The 18,916-nt window shown below is 53.0% G+C and overlaps 10 protein-coding genes across 10 annotated transcripts; 6 read left to right on the top strand and 4 right to left on the bottom strand.

Moving 5' to 3' along the window:
- Positions 1–304: 304 nt before the first annotated feature.
- Positions 305–1,224, top strand: RHO25_006460 (uncharacterized protein; the record flags this gene model as incomplete). The annotated part of the gene is made up of 2 exons (XM_023597285.2): positions 305–392; positions 452–1,224. 2 exons carry the CDS (start codon positions 305–307, stop codon positions 1,222–1,224), a joined length of 861 nt encoding a protein of 286 aa, XP_023452508.1.
- A 309-nt stretch (positions 1,225–1,533) lies between these two features.
- On the top strand, positions 1,534–2,508 carry RHO25_006459 (uncharacterized protein; the record flags this gene model as incomplete). The annotated part of the gene is made up of 1 exon (XM_023597284.2): positions 1,534–2,508. One exon carries the CDS (start codon positions 1,534–1,536, stop codon positions 2,506–2,508), a length of 975 nt encoding a protein of 324 aa, XP_023452505.1.
- A 1,696-nt stretch (positions 2,509–4,204) lies between these two features.
- Positions 4,205–5,520, top strand: RHO25_006458 (uncharacterized protein; the record flags this gene model as incomplete). The annotated part of the gene is made up of 2 exons (XM_023597283.2): positions 4,205–4,223; positions 4,310–5,520. 2 exons carry the CDS (start codon positions 4,205–4,207, stop codon positions 5,518–5,520), a joined length of 1,230 nt encoding a protein of 409 aa, XP_023452506.1.
- A 997-nt stretch (positions 5,521–6,517) lies between these two features.
- On the top strand, positions 6,518–7,945 carry RHO25_006457 (uncharacterized protein; the record flags this gene model as incomplete). Its single annotated transcript, XM_023597282.2, has 6 exons — positions 6,518–6,619; positions 6,701–6,734; positions 6,801–6,889; positions 6,943–6,973; positions 7,229–7,743; positions 7,796–7,945. 6 exons carry the CDS (start codon positions 6,518–6,520, stop codon positions 7,943–7,945), a joined length of 921 nt encoding a protein of 306 aa, XP_023452092.2.
- An 883-nt stretch (positions 7,946–8,828) lies between these two features.
- RHO25_006456 (uncharacterized protein) lies at positions 8,829–10,496 on the top strand (the record flags this gene model as incomplete). The annotated part of the gene is made up of 1 exon (XM_023597281.1): positions 8,829–10,496. The coding sequence occupies one exon, from the start codon at positions 8,829–8,831 to the stop codon at positions 10,494–10,496; it is 1,668 nt and encodes a 555-aa protein (XP_023452504.1).
- A 302-nt stretch (positions 10,497–10,798) lies between these two features.
- RHO25_006455 (uncharacterized protein) lies at positions 10,799–12,781 on the bottom strand (the record flags this gene model as incomplete). The annotated part of the gene is made up of 1 exon (XM_023597280.2): positions 10,799–12,781. The coding sequence occupies one exon, from the start codon at positions 12,779–12,781 to the stop codon at positions 10,799–10,801; it is 1,983 nt and encodes a 660-aa protein (XP_023452091.1).
- Positions 12,782–13,277: 496 nt separating this feature from the next.
- On the top strand, positions 13,278–14,240 carry RHO25_006454 (uncharacterized protein; the record flags this gene model as incomplete). Its single annotated transcript, XM_023597279.2, has 2 exons — positions 13,278–13,444; positions 13,505–14,240. The coding sequence occupies 2 exons, from the start codon at positions 13,278–13,280 to the stop codon at positions 14,238–14,240; spliced, it is 903 nt and encodes a 300-aa protein (XP_023452502.1).
- A 469-nt stretch (positions 14,241–14,709) lies between these two features.
- RHO25_006453 (uncharacterized protein) lies at positions 14,710–16,020 on the bottom strand (the record flags this gene model as incomplete). Its single annotated transcript, XM_023597278.2, has 1 exon — positions 14,710–16,020. One exon carries the CDS (start codon positions 16,018–16,020, stop codon positions 14,710–14,712), a length of 1,311 nt encoding a protein of 436 aa, XP_023451766.1.
- Positions 16,021–16,801: 781 nt separating this feature from the next.
- Positions 16,802–17,237, bottom strand: RHO25_006452 (uncharacterized protein; the record flags this gene model as incomplete). Its single annotated transcript, XM_023597277.2, has 2 exons — positions 16,802–17,083; positions 17,151–17,237. The coding sequence occupies 2 exons, from the start codon at positions 17,235–17,237 to the stop codon at positions 16,802–16,804; spliced, it is 369 nt and encodes a 122-aa protein (XP_023451765.1).
- Positions 17,238–17,393: 156 nt separating this feature from the next.
- RHO25_006451 (uncharacterized protein) lies at positions 17,394–18,568 on the bottom strand (the record flags this gene model as incomplete). Its single annotated transcript, XM_023597276.2, has 2 exons — positions 17,394–18,256; positions 18,307–18,568. The coding sequence occupies 2 exons, from the start codon at positions 18,566–18,568 to the stop codon at positions 17,394–17,396; spliced, it is 1,125 nt and encodes a 374-aa protein (XP_023451768.1).
- Positions 18,569–18,916: the final 348 nt, after the last annotated feature.

Below are 18,916 nucleotides of genomic sequence, written 5' to 3'. Positions count from 1 at the left end.
AGAGGGCCTGCTACCCCAGAAGCGCGACTGCCAGATGAAAGAGCCACAGCAATGCACTCAGTCAGTACATACCGCATGACGACGGGCGTTTCTAAGGATTTGTATACATGTAACTTCTCACACAATACGTCCATGTCTTGAAGAGCTGATCAGCAAGCCATTTACGTAAGCAACTGCTGCAGGTTCGCACTTTGGACAGCTCGATGCAGCAGCTTCATACGATTAGAAATTCGCAGGATAAATAGTGGACTTGCGACAGGTGTTCACACAGACAAGATACCCATTCTACTGTGTTCCGCCCAGCATGTCGTTCCTAGCAATCGAAGGCCTCCACGCCTTCGTCACCGGCGCCTGCGGTGGCATTGGCAGCGCCATCGTCAAAGAGCTTCTCGGTGAGAGCATAGCACATACTTCCAAACTCACAAACGGACTCCTTGCTGACAATCCCCAGCAAATGGCTGCAAAGTGACAGCCCACGATCTACGCCCACCAGGACCCAATGCCCTCTCAAGCCCCAACATCTTCTACACCCAAGGCGACATCTCCGACGAAACCTCCATCTCTCAAGCAATCCAACAAGCCACATCCCACTTCGGCCCCATCAACATCCTCTGCGCCAATGCCGGAATCACCAACGAGCAATCTCACCCCAACATCTGGGAAATGCCGCTCGAAACATGGGAAAATGTCTACCGCGTCAATATTCGCGGAACATTCCTCACAATAAAACACTTCATCCTCGCCGCGATCGAAAGCCAAAAAGCTGCCGGCGGGGAAGAATTGCACAATCTATCCATCGTCGTCACAGGTTCCGAATGTGGAAAATTCGGCCAAGCAGGTCACGCTGAATACGCTTCAGGTAAAGCTGGATTGCAATACGGGCTTGTTCCTACAGTCAAGAATGAAATTGTGAGGATTAATTCCAAGGCGAGAATAAATGCTGTGGCACCGGGTTGGGTGAATACGGAGCTGATTGGAGATCGACTCGATGACCCGAGAGAATTGTATTTCGAGGCGCAAGGGACGGTTGCTTTGAGGAAGATCGCACAAGCAGAGGATGTTGCGAGGACGGTGGCATTTTTGGCAAGTCATCGTGCGAGTGGGCATATGAGTGGGCAATGTCTGAGTGTGGATGGAGGAATGGAAGGGAGGGTGGTGTGGAGAGAGGAGGATGTGAAAGGGAGTAAAGTTTGGGGGAATAAAGCTGATGCTGCTATACCGTAGTTCAACAGTTATCACAAAGTATGTACGGTCTGGCAAGTGTACCGTTGTGATAGTAAGTCAAGACTACTGGTCACAATGCTGGTCTGCTCGTATGCCCAATCGGGCAGCGGCGAACATAGGCGAGTAGAGTGCCCTGTCTTTTCCCGTGCCTGGCAGCATTAGTGCAGTCTCGCAGAGAAAAGCTCTGGGCCAGGCACCATTACGTAGTGAGACAGGAAAGCTATACAGCTACACCTCTGTCCGAGCTTCACTCCACATTCGATCCTTCGAATCCTGACATCCTAAGACTCAGCACTACTAGTATCCAAAATGTCCTCCTCTTCTGTCAAACCCAAGATCAAAATCGCCTGGTCGATCGACTTCGACGCCGTATCCGGCTGGCTCGGGACAGGCCAGAATCCCAAGAACACCACATCAGACTACTCATCAGGCTACTTCAGTGCTACGACAGGCGTCCCACGTCTCCTCAAACTCCTCTCCAAACTCGGTCTATCCGACAAAGTCACCTGGTGCATCCCAGGCCACTCCATCGAGACCTTTCCTCAGCAGACACAAGCGATCGTAGCTAGCGGAGCCGAAATCGCCATCCATGGCTACGCACATGAATCCGCATCGCAACTGACCGCCGAGCAAGAAGAAGACGTGTTGAAGAAATGTGTTTCATTGATCGAAGGACTGACTGGCAAGAAACCGGTCGGGTATCGTGCACCACTATATCAATTATCCGAACGAACGATTGCACTTTTGCAGAAATACGATTTTCTGTGGGATTCTTCGCTGTCGCACTTTGATAGCACTCCATACTTCTTACCTCGAGATCCCGCTCTGCTGCCGACGATAGACTTCCGCGCGGATGCGAATGCCGTGGACTGGATGGTTCCGAGCCCGGATTTCACGGCTTTGCCGAAAAGTGAATTGGTAGAGATTCCTGCGAACTGGTATGCGGAGGATATGACTCCGTTGCAATTCTTTCCGAATGTGCAGAATTCGGCGGGATATGTGGATGTGAGAGTGGTGGAGAATATGTGGAAGGATAGGTTTGAATGGTTGAGGAGTGAGATTGCGGATGGGAGGGATGATACGGTGATTTTTAGCATTATTATTCATCCGGATACGAGTGGGATGGCGCATGTGATTGGCATGGTTGAGAGGTTCTTGAAGTGGTTGCAGAGCTTTGGTGATGAGGTCGAGTTCTTGACTTATAGGCAGATTGCGGAGGAGTGGCGTGCAGGTCAGAAGAGAAGTTGTTCTTGCGTAGTCGACGCTAGTAGCCCTTTTACCTGAAGCATCAGCTACTGGGCAGTTTCTTGAAGTACGAATCCTATGCCCTCTTTCTCGTCAACATCACCGATACTGTCAGCTTCTTGTGCTGCCTGCTTAGGGGCTAGACTTTCAATGGGCTGCGCTGCGTATGCCAGGGGCTCGTAGCGCATGTGTTCCATGACAAACAAGCTGCTTCATGACTGAGCGAACGGGCTGCAGGCGCAACATAGCACCTCCCTACGAACCATGCTGGTGTACGCACACGCATGTTCAGCATGAAGTCTAACACTGACAGATCTACTGTGCATCTCGGTCGAGGTGGGGTTTAATCTTGGAGCAACGCGGCAGGTGTAACAGCGAGGTCACAATTCGCAATGACAGTGTTGCTCATACGTGACCACGGCAATTGCTGGCTCTTGCCACTGGTGAGCTGTTCGTCTTGGGCTTCTTCAAGTTTCCTTTCAGCGGTGTTGGTGAACATCAGCCACATCGCTCCCGTCAAAAGGGACCGAGACCAAGATGCTTGGAAGCAGCGTTGTTCAAACTTTGAAGCACTCCATCATGAACAATGGCGACTCGATTTAGGAACATTGACACGTGGAAGGTGTTTGCACCCGATAGCCTGCATCGTATCGAAGTCGCATGTTGCATCGGGATCCCGTCGTGCACCGAGTCAACCAGGCCTCGGCCGGATAGGAATAGGAGCGGAGCCTCATGGTCGTCAGCTTGCCGTTCGTATTTGTTTCATGTCGTGATTGGTGGGCAGGCAACGCTACAGCTGTAAGCGGGCTGCAGACCAGTCGAGCTTCCGCGATACTTTGGCAGGTGGAGAGGCGTTGATGGCAGCTGGGTGCAATTCGTGAAGACGTTCATGCAACGTCGGCGATGAAGTGGAGGAGCAGGTTGTATGAGTTCAGGATCCCATGAGATCCAGACATCGGGATCCTGGCAGCGCACCGCATCATGTCCGCACATGGCAACGACGGTGTTGACGGGCGCGCGCACTATCGACGGTGAAATCGTTGCAACGGAAAGATGAACTGCCGAATGGGGTTTGGCAAATGCCACTAGCTCCGGGAGGAGATGATAGCGAAATTGGAACACGGCGATCTGGGCGCTTTCGGCGAGCGCGGTGGGCGGGAGCTCAACGTTCGAGAAGGCTTGGACGACGGGCACAGGAGAAGGCGCACGCCTCTCGTGGCATCGCGATGGCGTGGAAGTGTGGTGGGTGTGCAGATGGGTCGTCGTGAGCGACGGCGAGGGCAACGACGAGTGTTTTGCAGCGGTTTCAGCAGGCGCAGCGCGACGAAAAGCGAGCACAAATGTTTTCACGAGCGCGCCCTCGTACACCCGCTTGGCGGGCCCAAAAGGATGAGCGTTTCGAGTCGAACAGCCAGCAAGAGCCGTCGAGAGTGGGCCAGCGAACGCAGCAACTGGCGTCACCACTGCTGACGACCAAACCTGCTCTGCGCTTCTCCCATTCACACCACACTGCACCACCAGTCTCACCATTTCTCTCTGTCGTGTTTTCCCATTGCTATACCGCCTGCGCCCAGAAGTCGGCGGGCCCCGACCCCGATCCAGGTAGATGCCAGCGTGACATTCCAGCAGCAGCTGAGTTTGCCGCTCGTTTGCGCCACACGAGCCAATCAAGCACGGCCAGAGCACTGCGCAGACTAGGGACTCCTCGACTCTCGCTCGCTCGCTTCTGCCGGCCATGTCGAACACCACATCCAGTACGTCGAGTCGTTGCTGACCTGCTCACCCTTCTTCTATTCTTCTTCTTTGTCGACTTTACTCTGATTCTTGGCGCGATATAAAGGTGCCGCAGCGACGACCTCGATCGCGGACACGTCCAGCGCGCCCGTCACTTCGGATCCCATCACCACAACCATGTCGACCACCGCGCCCGAAGCGCCGACGACTTCTGTCGAAACTTCATCCATTGTTCCTCCAACTACTTCCGAGCTTCCGTCCTCCACTGTCGAGCCTACCACTTCATCGGAGCCGCCGCCGCCGACAACCAGTTCTGCGCCACCGGTATCGACCTCGACCATATCCGAATCCTCCGTACCTCCGACCACTCAAGTCGTAACTTCTGTAGTCACCGCGACTCCAACTGCGCCTGGCGAGACCGCCCCACCAGCGACAACGATCGTCGTAACGCGCACCAATTCTGCTTCCAGTGTTCCTGTTACGACTGAAATCACCTCTTCCGCGACATCCTCTGATCCGGCGCTGAACACTGGCGGCTCTTCGTCCGGCAGCAGTGGCGGCGGAGGCGGCTTGAGCACTGGAGGAATTACCGCCATTGCTGTCGTTGTACCCGTGGTTGTAGTCGCTCTCCTGGTCTTGGCCGGCATTTTCCTTTGGCGGAGACGGAAGGCGAAGAAGGCCGCAGAGGAAGCGCGTCGCAAGGAGGTTGAGGACTATGGCTTTAATCCGAACAATGACCCCACGCTGCCCGCTGTTGCATCCGAGAACGGCACGGAGATGGCAGAGGACACCAGCGGTTACCGAGGATGGGGAGCTGCGGTGGGCGCGTCCAGGAAAATGTCGACCACATTGACCAGCGGCCATACGCAAGGTCAACTGTCGGATGCTGGTAGCAACGGCAATGCGTACATGGCTGCAGGAGCCGCCGATGGAAGTGACCGAAACAGCGGCGACGCTATGCTGCACCAGCGACGCGAGACTATGAACAGCGATCAGGTCGGAGCGCTTGGACAAGCACCAGTGGCTGGAGCAAACCCGTCCGGCATGAAGCGTGGGCCGTCAAACGCATCCTCGACGTACTCTGCAGGTGGCCACTCCGATGTCAGCGATCCACCGCCTCAGAATTACGATGCATATAACCCATCTGCCGGGTACGGCTACAGCCAGCACGGCCCGTATGGCGACGGCACATATGGAGGTGCCAGCAATCCTGACGGTATGCCGATCGTTCAAGACGTTAGTGCACGTCGGAACACACGGATACAGCAACCAGGCAATTACCAGCAAGGCAATTCTGGCATCGCGCAGAACTTTTAGCGCGCATTTTGACGTTTCCATGTCCATCTTCCAAAAGCAGAGTTTGCGTTTGTTTTCTGAAACGAGTGGAAGACGATGGCCCAGCTCCCATGTTCGGCTTCTTGCATGCAGAAGCAGCGGCATGGGGAGACGGCGCTGTTCATGACCGGCTCCCGACAGGGGAGCCACAGATAAATTTGACTGCCACTTTGTGCTTTGGCACACTGGCATCATGGCGAAGGCGTTCTTTGAGAATTTCCCTTTTGAGTTATCAGGGCGGAAATGCTTGCCGACAGGCAAAGCATGGGCGAGGAAGAGGGACTATACCATATTTCAGACTTTCGTGTGTGCAGAGGAGGAGAGGGAGACAGAGATTGAGACTTGACACCAGTCATTACGATGACTCTCGTCTTGAACATTACTGTAGGCTAATAACAGAGGCAACCACTATACATATTCCAACATTCAATGATTGCAGCATATCCTCTCCTCGTTTGCATGCTTGCGCCGGCAGCCTACATTACTCCTGCCACAGCAATCGGCGTTCACAAGTAGCAAGTGAGGTGCCACGAAGCATCCCACGCCCCGCATGCTGGTTCTCTTCTTTGTGCGGCCTTGGATGTTGCAGGCCGGCACAAGCCGTGCAGAGTGCTCACGTTGCGTCTTTGATATGTGCACCGTTTGCTGCCAACTTTGCAAACTACAGCACCTTCCAAGTGACAACAAATGCGCGCCCGCAAGCACCGTCCGCCATGGCGATGAGCACCTTTCTGTACCACGAGGACGAAACACTGGGCGACATCAAAGTGAGTTGCGTCCTTCCGGAAATTCATCGCGCGTGGGAAGTGCAGCTGCCCCATTGGTTGCGGCCACGCTTCGGGAATCTTGTGTTTTGACTGAGCTTCCTGACACCTTCAAACAGTCGCATCTTCCATCGACAAACCGCACACAATCTTCAACCACCCGATCTTGGACCAGCTCGTTTTTTGCATCATCCGAACCCTCTACCGCCGACAATATGAGCAGCTTCCTCTCCTCCGCAGAGAACAAGGCCGAGCGAACGCTCGCGCCGCTTCTGCCAATCCCAGCTTTCGGTGACCTCAGCAAGGCCGCCAACGACGTACGCACTCTCCCCGAGCTCCGTAAATTGCTCGCGAGCAGATAAGACTGCGAGGAACAAGTGCGCTGACAGGAGGCATAGCTCATCAACAAGGACTTCTACCACACCAGCCAAGGTTTGTCTTGTGCCGAAAGAGCTGCGAATGGCGGAGAAGAACAGTCTAACTGACGATGCGTTGCAGCCACTCTCGATGTGAAGCTCAAGGCCCCAAGTGGTACTAACGTTACCATTAAGGGCAAGCAGGGCTTCGACGGCGCCACTGCTGGCTCCGTAGGTATCCCCAGCGCTGCAGAACATATGACCTGCTAACGAGATTGCAACAGATCGAGGGCAAGCACACTCTCAAGCCTCAGGGTACGCACAACACATCTCTTTCGTTTTCAGAACCCACAGCAGTCCCACCACCTCCAGCAACGAGCAAAAAGAAAGTCAAATCGCAAAAGCAGCCACGAAAGCAGGAGACCCAGTATCCGCGAGGCTTTTTGCGCGGTGTCACATTCATGACACCACTCCCTACATAGCTGCAATCCAGTGCTTATTTGTTCGCCTACGGGGTGCCTAGTGGAGGAGGAGCTGAAGGAGAATTTGGGCTGACATACAAACGTCAAGGTGTCACCATCACTCAGGCATGGTCGACCGCGTCTCTTCTCGACAGCAAGGTTGAGCTCGCCGATGTTGTCGCTCCAGGCGTCAAGGTTGATCTTCAGAACCTCTGGAACCCATCCAAGGAGGGCTCTGCCGCGCAAAAGATCAACGCCGCTTTCAAGAACCCCAACGTCCACGCCCGCACATTCGTCAACTACGGCACCGCCAAGGGCAACATCGATGCCATCGTCGACGTTGTCGCCGGCTCTGACGGTTTCCTCGTCGGTGGTGAGGCTGGCTACGATGTGCAAAAGGCTGCTGTCACCCGCTACTCTCTCGGTCTCGGCTACCAGACCCCAAGCTACGTCGCCAGCATTGTCGGCTCCCAGAACCTGACTCTCATCGCCGCAAGCTACTACCAGAAGGTCAACTCCGCCGTCGAGGTTGGTGCCAAGGCTGGCTACGATGTGCAGGCACAAAAGGCCAGCGGTCTTGAGCTTGCTTCCAAGTACAAGCTTGACCCTCTCTCTTTCGCCAAGGTATGCATTCAGTCCCATTAACAAAGGCGCTCACATACTAATCGATCAACAGGCCAAGATCAACGACCGTGGTATCGCCGCTCTTGCCTACAGCACCAAGCTCAACGCTGGCACCACTCTCGGCCTCGGTCTTTCCCTCGACACCAAGTCCCTCAACGAGGCTGGCCACAAGGTCGGAACCTCGCTCACCTTTGAAGGTTAAATGTATCACCAGACGCTGTATGAATGATGGGAGGGGGACCATAGAGCAGATTCCGAGCACTCGAAGCATTTCACCAGGATGGAAGTTTTGCTTTGCTCAATTGCCTCAGTTGCCAGCTAGCTAGCTCGCTTGATACCCGGCTACCTGTACTGTGGCAAACTGTACTTGTACAAATCTTTTTGCTCATCGCCTTTCTTCCGCTTTCCAGTATGTAACGGGTCATGTGTTCCGATTCATTGCGTACCCGCACGTGGCTATGCCGTGCTTGCAGGGATTTTCGGCAGAGCACGGCCTTTGCTCCCAAGCGATTGCGGGATATGTGGAGGCTCCACAACATCTCATTCTGCGCCTTCGCCTTTTAGCCTGCTTTGGGTCTACTTCTCACATACTCGCGGCATTGTTTTCTGTCCGCCATACCCCGCCTGAAGATGATATCGGCACATGAGCCGTTTGCTGACGACATGAGGAGGAAGGATCGAGCGTCGTGAATCACGGAAAGAGGGGAGCAATGCCACCTTTTTCCCGCGATTGACTACCGTGGTGTCTTCGCCCACAGATCTGCCGTAGGCGACCAGATGAGCATGGACGACCGCACTTCTTTGGGCTACCACTACGGCCGACGACGTCCTTGGCTACACGGCCGCGCGAGCTTGTTTCGCGTGCGTTGGTTGTGTCATTCATTGATGAGTATGATCCGCTGTCACTAGCACTAGTGCATGATGAAGGAAGCGTAGGTTGTACTGCTTTCGGACTTTTGCTTTCTTTTCCTTCTGCTTTTTGCTGACTGACGAGTCCTGCTGTGATTTGAGGTGGAAGAGTCGCCCATTCCTTGGACTGGAGCTGTTGTTTGCATAGCTTGCGAGGAATCAGAAAGCAGGACAAGATGAAGTCTTCCACTTCGTTGGCGAGTCTGCTTGCGCTCGGCAGTAGTCATCTGGCTTCAGCCCTCTCATCTACTGTCTCCCTCGACTACGCAACATATGCTGGGTCCGCGCTTTCTAATGGTATAACCCAATGGCTCGGTGTACGCTATGCCGCTCCTCCCGTTGGATCACTCCGCTTCTCAGAGCCGCAAGATCCTATCGATCAGACCTCCAATGGCACCATCTCCGCGACCGAACACGGAAAGCTATGTCTACCGACAGGAGATCTTGACGATAATGATTTCACATTTCCCAATGGCAACTACTCCGAAGACTGCCTCTTCCTCGACGTTTTCGCGCCGAGCAACGCCACCAAGGACAGCAAACTACCCGTCTTCTTCTTCATCTCTGGCGGAGGTTTCAACGGCCTATCGAATGCGAAATACAATGGGTCTGGAATTATCCAAGCAGCAGAGTACGATGCTGTCGTCGTACTCTTCAACTACCGTGTCGGACCTTATGGCTTTCTTGCATCTAAGGAAATAGTTGAAGGAGATGCTGGCATCAACAACGGCCTCAAAGATCAACGGAAAGCTTTGCAGTGGGTACAGAAATACATTTCCCACTTTGGCGGAAATCCCGAACATGTGGTTATCGGAGGCGCGAGTGCAGGAGCACAAAGCGTGAGTCTGCAGGTCACAGCGTATGGTGGAAGAGACGATGGACTATTTGTTGGCACTGCGGCCGAGAGCCAAAGTTTCCCTCCTGTGCGAACAATTGAAGAGAGCCAATTCGCCTACGACAACCTGGTTATCCGGACCAACTGCACTGCTCAATGGAACGATACACTGAGCTGCTTGCGAAGCCTCTCGGCAGAGGAATTGCAAAAGGTCAATTACAATACACCTTACCCTGGAGCGCAGGAAGCAGCATTATACATGTATGGCCCTACTTTGGATTTCGATTTCATCGCCGATTATACCACACGCGCGTATGTCAAAGGAAAATTCGTCCGGGTCCCGGCAATCTACGGAGATGATACGAATGAAGGGACGAGCTTCGCTCCCAAGAACACGACATCGTATGGCCAGACTTCGACATTCCTGCAAAACAACTTCCCCGAACTCACTATCAAGCAACTTGGGAAAATCAACGAATTGTACCCTGTCGAAGACACTCCTTCCTTCAATGGCAGCGGGAGATACTGGAGACAAGCTGCGGACGCCTATGGTGAGCTAAGATACAACTGCCCTGGAATCTTGGTGTCAGCTTCATTGGAGAGATACAACGTCCCTTCATGGAACTACCACTGGAACGTCGTTGATCCAGTGGCGGAGGCCGCAGGTGAAGGCGTGAAGCACACAGTCGAAGTTCACGCGATTTTTGGCCCGGAGAACACACGTGGCGGAGCACCAGACAGCTATCGCATTGGAGGCGTGAACGAGGGTGTGACTGCGGTGATCCAGGGCTACTGGACGAGTTTCATCAGGACGTTGGATCCTAATAACAAGAGAGTTGCTGGGACACCGAAGTGGGAGGAGTGGACTGGGACTGCGCTCAATGGGCAGGACGGAAAGAGATTGAGGTTTGAGAGGAATTTGAATGCGACGGAGATGGAGTGTCCGCCTGCGATCCAGCAGGAGAGGTGTGCGTATTTCAGCTCAATTGGGTTGAGTGTGAAGCAGTAGTTGAGGTAGAAGCCTATGGTAGGATTACTTGTTGCAATTGTGACAATTTCAAATGCCAGGCGGTAGGCGCAATCCGTCTTCTTGGCATGCACTGATCATGTTGCAGATTCGTATTGGCCATGGATGCGGTAATACGGCTTCTCATTGTCACAGGTGACAGTCTGTGATTTCCACTGAGCACCTGTGCTTTCCGTACCATTGTACGCGCCTTGTATGCCGTCCTGCGTGAATCTACGCCGTTGTGTTCTCCATAGTTTGTATATGGCTAACAAGAGATGTCCCTGCACACGTCTTTGCCGGAACTAGATTTTCTCCAACATGGGTTTGATCCTCGGATATAAGGATAGGAAAAGTAGTAAGCCAAGTACTCCATCGATGAAGGCCATGACCACGCCATACGTTCCTTTGTTTGCCTTAGTATCGTCATCTAGAATCAACACTGTAATGGACACCGTTGTTGCAACAATTCCGGTCACCAAGAATAGCCTCCACCAGACCCGGAATTCGTGGAAAAATGGAAAGAACCACCAAAACGGCCATACGAGCAGCGAGTAGATGATGAGCGGAGGCACGGCCAAAAGCGACGATAGCAAAGATGATGTCCCCTTGCGACTGCTGCATGAGAATTCGATGAGCTGGAAGCGGTCTTCGTTCTGAAGGAGAGGTCTGTGGCGATTTACTCCAGTTATGAGGATCTTGAACTTGCGGCGCATCAGCAGGAAGTAGAACCTCCGTGAAGACATGGGTACTCGAAAGGAAAAGCCAGCGCTTCCCAGTAGAGCTTCGTAGCGTAAGTCAAATCGTGATTGTTTTGTGAAAGCGAATGAGCCATCCGGTAGAGACTCGGGAAACACGCAAATGTTGACTTTGACGCAGGCCACACCATCTAGAGTTATGGTCACTGCGCCATCAAGATAGGATGGTAGGCTGAGCCTGCCTTGTGAAGGTTGTTCCGGCGACAGCGGATTCGTACAGACGGGAAATCTGAACAGCTTTTGACCCGCGTCCCAGGCATCGCGCAGAATAATTCTCGGTGGCGATGAATCCAGTACCACAGTACCCTCTCCAGAATCGATTCCAATACTTGGATCGTTGGCGCAGCTTCGGATCAAAAGCATTGGGCCCTTCGTTTGCTGGACATAGTCCTCGATGTGCATCCCTGCATTGTCAAAGTTTCGTAAGACAGTAAATGGCCAGCTGGTGCAACGCTGCGATGCATCCACTATGTCACAGTAGCCAGCAGACTCGCGAACGAGATCTCCATAGCCCGCACTGAACAATTCCATACTAACGCACTGGTTTGGGCTGTCCTCGATATAACAATTGAGGACCGCGTAGTGCGTGTAATCTTTCCCAATTCCATCCCATCGGGGCATGTCGAAGAGGGGCAGATTGAAACGTATGTTCCTGCCAAGCACCTCACACTGTTTCTGATAACCTTGTCCTCTGACAACCGCCAATTTCGAGTGGACGGCAGCTGCAAACGCATCAGGGGACGGAGCAAGGAGACTTCTGTCCTTTCTGTGTGGACTGTGTGGACGAGCGGCGTCTGCGAGGCCCCATGCGAAAATGGACTGGTCGTTGTACACTCGTATGAGTTCTTCTTGAAGTCTCTGAAAGGCGCGGCTCCCTTCGCCATAGATGACTGGGAGGCTGATATCAAAAATACCGAGCAGTGAATACGCACGATCTTCGATCCGCGCCGTCTCACGATTAGCAGCCCAGAACATCTTTTGAGCAATGCTGAATGTCGAAAGCGAGCGTTGACCACTGAGAAGGTCCTGATGCACGCCAGTGATTGCTGAGACTTGTTGAATGAGATCGCTTAGATGTCCAATGCTCTCTCCAGATTCGTCGAAGAAGAGGAGGTTCGGAGAGGCGATCATTTCTTGCAAAGTCCAGCCACGCTTGAACCAGCGGCAGTCACCCATCGAGGCAGAGTCTTGATAGTCGTCAAGATAGACATAACAAATTTCGGATTTCTGATACCATCGATACATGGAGTTGATAGCCTCCGCTAGCTCGGCAGAGCTTTCTTTGTTGATGCAGCAAGTGTCAATCCACACATATTGCAGTCCTTCCTTTGCGGCCTGGGCGATCGCAAATTCGAGCTTTTTCCAGCCAGCTTTTTGTCGCGCTTTAGTCATGTCGGTCAGATCAGCGAAGAGGACCTCTTCTCCTTCCGATTGGCGTAGCCATGTATGTGAGAGAATCGCGTATTTAAAATCCTCGACATATTCGTTCTTTTCCTCCAGGAGACCTGAATCAGTACGAAGTAAGCGCATGACTTCTGTGTGGGTTAGAATAAGACCAAGGCCAGTAAGGGAAGGAACGAAGACGAGAAGCTTTCCGCCAACATGCTTATACTGAGGGAGGCACTCAAAGTGTGGTCACACAGCATCTTCAGCTGGTCTCGCGTAACAATAGGCAGCGCTCGAGCCATACGATTTGGAACGAGAGCGCCTGGCAATATCGGCAAGCGCTCCAGCTTTGCAAGTATTCGGTCTGCATCTTGAGCCGGAGCAAGCGAGCTTTCGTTGATGGCAGCTTGCAGAGACGAGTTTGGGCAAGCAAGGGATGAGAACGGAGAGAAAGGTAGAGAGTAGTGAGTAGAGAGGGCAGCGGTTGGGGAAGATACGGCGACCGATTGATGTTAAGCGGCCAAAATTCGCGGTACAATCGATTACATCATTTGCTAGCAAACATACCATCGCTCATTCTCCATCTTCACTCACTTCTCACACTCGCTACGCGTCTTCTCGTCAATGTCGGCGTCCGGGCATGATTGCGCGATCATGCCTTGTCCGACGGACTCATCCTCCCTCACAATGTCTTCCGCCGTGCTCGCGACGACATTTCCATCCCTCAACATCTCTAAAGGCTGAAATGGCCAACCACTACGAGACGCTGAATGTACCGACCAATGCTACTGCTAAGGAGATCAAGAAGTGCGGAATCCAAGTCTCAGGCCTCTATGTACAACCCACTGACTGTGAATCGGACAACAGGTCCTTCTACACCCTCTCCAAAGCCAACCATCCTGATCTCCACCCGAACGACCCATCTGCCTCACAACGCTTCGTCAAAATCTCCGAAGCTTATGCAACACTCGGCTCTGCTGAAAAGAAACAGCGCTACGATCGTGACTTCTTCCGCAGTGATGCCTCTTCTGGTGCTGGAGGCGGTCCATCATATGCCTCCGGCTCTCACTCCTCCCATATGGCCGCTTCTGGACCCGGCGGCCGCAGTCCTAGTGGTCTCAGTCGCCGGCGTACACAATTCAAAGGTCCGCCTCCATCATTCTATCGGAATGGTGCTTGGGGTGATTTTGGCGCAAAAAGACAGGAAGCTTCCGAGCGAGCGTCACATACCCACGAAGCGCAAGGGCGCGCTGCTTCGAATCCGCAGGGTGGAGGTATGGGACCGGGAGGTTTTGCGCAGGGGCTGGACGATGATGTGCCGCATTTCGATGCGCGAGGGCATTTCAAGACTCATGAGCAGATTCAGAGGGAAAGAGTGGAGAGGAATCGGGTAAGAGCGAGACTGAGGAGGAAACAAGGAGCAAGTTTTGATGATGTGGGCGGTGGTAGCATGTTGGTGAATTTCTTCGTCGTGGGAGGTGTTCTAGGTGGGATCGCGGCCTTGACGGGGCTGTTCAACGCGAAGGCAACGTCAGGGAGTGGAAGTGGAGTAGCAGGGAGTGCGAATGGAAATGGGAAGAAGAAGGTGGAGGCGGGAAGCTGACAGGATGTGCTGAGATGAAGCATAGAGAAGTCACAAGAAGCACTATAAAGCTGGCAGAAGACATACCCCAGAGAACAGAAACATGCAACTGCATAGCGAAGGAGCTACAGTTCACGTAATCCTAGCAAATTCCGGCCTGCAAAAGCTGTCTCTCACTCAGCTTCGCAAGTCCCAGAGGAACGAGTTAGTGGAGATGCCAATCTACGCCGAAGACAACAATGATCACGACGAGCAATAGTCCCCTTTGTGCCGGAGACTATAGCTGTATCTACACGGCTAGCGACTTTGCATGCTCATCGCACTGTCCGCAACTTGCACTTGATGAGAGACAACACTCGTTAGCCAAGCTGAATTGAATTCTCGTGCTATGTTGCAGCATACCCAGCGTCCAGCGCTAGCTGCGTTCCTTCTTCGAGTTCAGACTTGATCCATGAATTTCGCACGTCTCTGCCGAGTACTTTACGACTCTCTATGCCGCCTTCTTGGTCGCTCGCGTTCCCTCCTCGTCCTCTCCCTCCTCATCTGCCGCCCGCTTCTTGCTCGCCCTCTTCTTCTTGGCCTCCTTCTCAAGTATCATCTCCTTCTCCAAGATGGCTTTCACCTCATTGCAATTCCCATGCACGGTGACCTTCTGGAGGCCTCTCATCGCTCTTAGCGCCACCACACCTGGGAACGTTGCCAGGTCCTTCCACTTCTTTCCTCGGCCACCTTTACTCCAGACCTCATCAAAGGCGTCTTTCCACATCCAAATGTCTAATTCTCTCAACCCCTTCATGCCCGTCAAAATTCTCATGGTAGGTAAGACTCTAGCGCACTGCTTCGTGTGAGTCCGATGCTCTCGTGGGTGCAAGATGAAGGATACGTGGCGAATCATGTCTCGTCTATCCCGAGGAGTCTTGTCGAGGAAGGTCTGCAGGTCTTCAAAGGTGCGAAAGACGAAATGGGTGTTCTTGTAGAAGTATGCGAGGGACTCTTCGCTGATCTGTCGATTGATGAGTGAAAGAGCGAGGTGTTCGGCGAGGTGAGGGCCTTCGATGAAGGCTTTGGCGGAGGAGATCCGTACTTGCATGGAAAGAGTAGGGTCGAACTCTTCTGGAAACCAGTCAGCAGCCTCGATGGTTGAGTTGAGGTCTCTCGTGCGAGCTATGAGACGTGGGCCACGAGCTGAGTCCGTGCGCTGAGGACGCGTTTCCAGTGCTACGCCACTGCTTGGGAGGTCGAGAGTGTACGCATAAATCTTCTCGCGCAGTTCGGCTGGTAGGTCGAGGAAGCGGAATTGTTTGGCATTTCTGGCGGCTTGTGAGAGGCTTGGAAACCTCGTTGCTGGTATTGGCGGAATGTTGCAAAGGCCTAGAAAGGCTCGAGCTGCGGTTGTCTCGACTGCCCATCCGTCCGTGTCGAAACAGTCTGATTCATGAACGGGACGGCCGCCAATCCTCGTGATGGGGACTTCCAGAGATTTGAAAGCCCGCTGGAAGTCTAGACGAAACTTCTCGATGTTGTGGAGGTCCCCACCATCACTACCGTACGCGATGAAATCAACAGATTCGTCGTTCCAGTAGGGGAATGTCTCTAGAGTCCAATAGAAGGCTTCTTTCCACGATTTGCCGGGCTTGAAGAGGACTGCAATAACAGCCAGTTGCTCAACGCTGTGTTTGGGTTCCTCATAGCCTTTGAAATATGGCTTGATGGTGTCGAAGACCCGGTAGAGTAGCTCTCTACGCGAAGCATCTGGTTCCCCTGCTATGTTGAGTAGCGAGACTGGATTGTGACCAGCCATAGCTGTGGAGTGGCCGACTCTGTTATCGGTAAATGGGCCTCAGGAGAAGCTAGTTTGTGGTTGTGAATCCGAGTGAGTGTTGTGTTGTGTCCAGCCAGCGTGGCTTGAACCTTGAAAGCACGGAGGTTGATGGTATTGCGAATCGTGAGGATGGTGAAGTGCTGCGAGGTGGGTTTCTTGGTCTTGGTGAAGAGAAGGAAGTCAAGTCGTGTCCAAAGAATCAAACTCTTCTTGTATCAGAGATGCAGGCCGCGTGAAGTTCCAGTGAACGAGTGTTATTCACCTTCACTATTATCACGGGTCATGAATGGCCAGCATCGAGTCACCCTGGATAACCCGTGAAGGCGTGAACGCGCGTGATGGTTGGTGAAGGCGAGTGACGAACTTTCATCGCATACTGCGATATACGGCAAGGGAGGATGGAATGCAAGTGAACTTTCTCTGTGTCGGAATACCAGTAGAGCGTCGAAATGGTTTGTTCTTTGTGTAGCTCGCAGCCTTGGCCGTTGGGTCGACGAGCCTCACTTATTTTCACTTCCATGATTCGTGTCTCAAGGGCTGATTAGATGCGAATACAGTGGGTGGGATGAACACAATATATGCAAGAGTGAAGAGTGAAAGACGTTGTTTCTGCGAGAGTGTGGTATTGGCTCACCTTTTGTGTAGTTGCTGGCTCTGCTAGCTCAGAGTTGCCCCTGCATTCTGCGTACATTGCTGTTCTCAACTCGAACGAGCACATGCTGCGGTGTCTCGGGTGATCGCACCAGCTTCGTGAGACGACCTACTCCTTCTCATCAGCATCTACCATTGCCTTTTCGTCATCCTCGGAGGCGTCTGTCGATGCGGTGGCCCGAATGCCTCCCCTCCATCTGGAAATCACTGTTCCCGCGTGCCATATCCTCTTCGAATCGGGCAGAGGTCCGCCATTCGGTGCGCCAACTAGCCATCTCCCGGAGTGGACCACGTAAATTGGATAGCTCGAATGCAAGCTGTTGAGATACGTGCGGACCTTTGTGGCATAGTCATTGTACATGCTTCTTTCTTCTTGTGGTCTGACTCTGATCTAAATCAATGTGAGCTGACGCATGAATCCAGGCAGCGATCGAGAGCGTTTGCGCGAGCGTGCTTACTTGGTAAACGGCCATGGAGTTGTCGGTGAACCTTGAATCTGTCTTCTCTGCCTCGCGCAACAGCACTTCTGCAGACGAGACATTCATGCTGGCTTGAGCTCGCTTCTGTTTGCGGACTTCGTAGAGCTTCCGTGAAACACAGCATATGCCATGAGCTCTGCATCGTTATGTACTGGCCGGCAGCACATGTTTGCTTATGAGAACATCTCGAAGATCAGAGAGCAGTCCAGAATGGATGTCCACTCACAGCCACGAGTTCTTCCTCGCATGTTGCAAGCCCTGAATCAGAACCTGCAGGCCCTTTCCAGGCTCTTTCGATTCAATGCTGGCGCTCTGTGGACTCATCAGGTACCCGTTCACGGTCTCAATGGCGAACTGAAGCCCCTTCTCGCCTTCAACACGGCACACGAAGGGAGATCCAGGTCTTGAATATGCCAGGTCGTCACTTGAGATCTTACTCGAGTCGAGAACGCGCCACGGTCCCTTGAACTTGACTCGCAAAGAATCTTTGCCAGTGCATGCACGATACGTCGTGGTGTCCCAGAGATCCAACATGCGTCCATAGCGAGAAACCTTGCCCGCTGGCCAAGATTCCCAGTTCACATGAGCATCTTCGTTGGTGATTTTTGGGGCGTGAACGAGATTAGCTTCATCGACTCCATTTGCGCTGTCGGCGACCTCCGGATGTTTGAAAAGCCCTTGCTGAATACCTTCTTTAAGCATTTTCGCACCAAGAGGTCCGAGAACGTCGATCAACTGCTGTACACTGGCTTCCTCAGGAATCTCGATTCCGGGCAATGTTGTTTGGGACAATATTTTGCCATGATCGAACTTGCTCGGATGCATTGTTTGCAGTGTGACGCCGGTGTGAGATCGACCTTGTAACAGGGCGTGCTGGATAGGAGCGGGTCCACGAAGGTCGGGCAACAGCGAAGGATGGACATTAAGACCACCATACTTGGCGGCGTTCAAGATCCGAGGAGGTACGAGTAAACCAAAGGATACCGCCACGATCAGGTCGAATGGCGATGGCGGAGTCCAGCCTTTGAATGTGTCGATCTGATGAAGTTGAAGCCCGAGAGACTGTGCAACGGATTTGATGGGGACTGAAGCGGGTTAGCTCTGTACTCCTGTCAATGCGTGCATCGCGTTGTACCTTCATGAACCTGCTTCAGACCTCGTCCGGTCCGTTTGTCAGGTCTGCAAACAACTTCAAGTGAGCCGATGGTTTCTGGACTTTCTTGCTTCAGTTCATGTAAAGCTCGAAGTGAGTATCTGCTGAAATCATCTGAGCCGCAGAACAGAACACGAAGTGGATCTGAGAGCTTGGTGGAAGAAGTGAGGGATCGTCTTGTAACGGAAGCTGCAGACGGAGCTCTGAGCCGTTTGATCGGCCTCAGACTGCGAGCAGTGAGCATGACAAACTTGTAACAGATAGAGCAAGAAGGCCGGCAATACAAATCGACAATGGCAAGAAGCACGCACGCAGAGAGGAAGGTGAAGTCGGACGCGATGCCCGCGGTGGTGAAGTCCGACAAATGATGCAAATTGACGCGAATTGATGTGGTCATAATGAAAGTGAAAGTGCTGCCCGCCGACCTTCAAAGCATGCGGAACTCCCTCCTCCTTCCTATTCCTCACACCATTGCTGCAGGAACGCGCTGGTCAAGTGAGTCCAGCATCAACGTTGACACGCGGATGGATAATGCCAAGATTCACGCGCATAGGAAAGAGGTCAACAATGGAGCAGAGTGACGTTCACTCAC

Source organism: Cercospora beticola, chromosome 4 (genome assembly GCF_033473495.1).
Source record: "Cercospora beticola chromosome 4, complete sequence".
In the NCBI taxonomy this organism is placed as follows: domain Eukaryota; kingdom Fungi; phylum Ascomycota; class Dothideomycetes; order Mycosphaerellales; family Mycosphaerellaceae; genus Cercospora; species Cercospora beticola.
The sequence above is the reverse complement of the archived record's forward strand: the minus strand, read 5'-3'. Positions and strand labels throughout refer to the sequence as shown.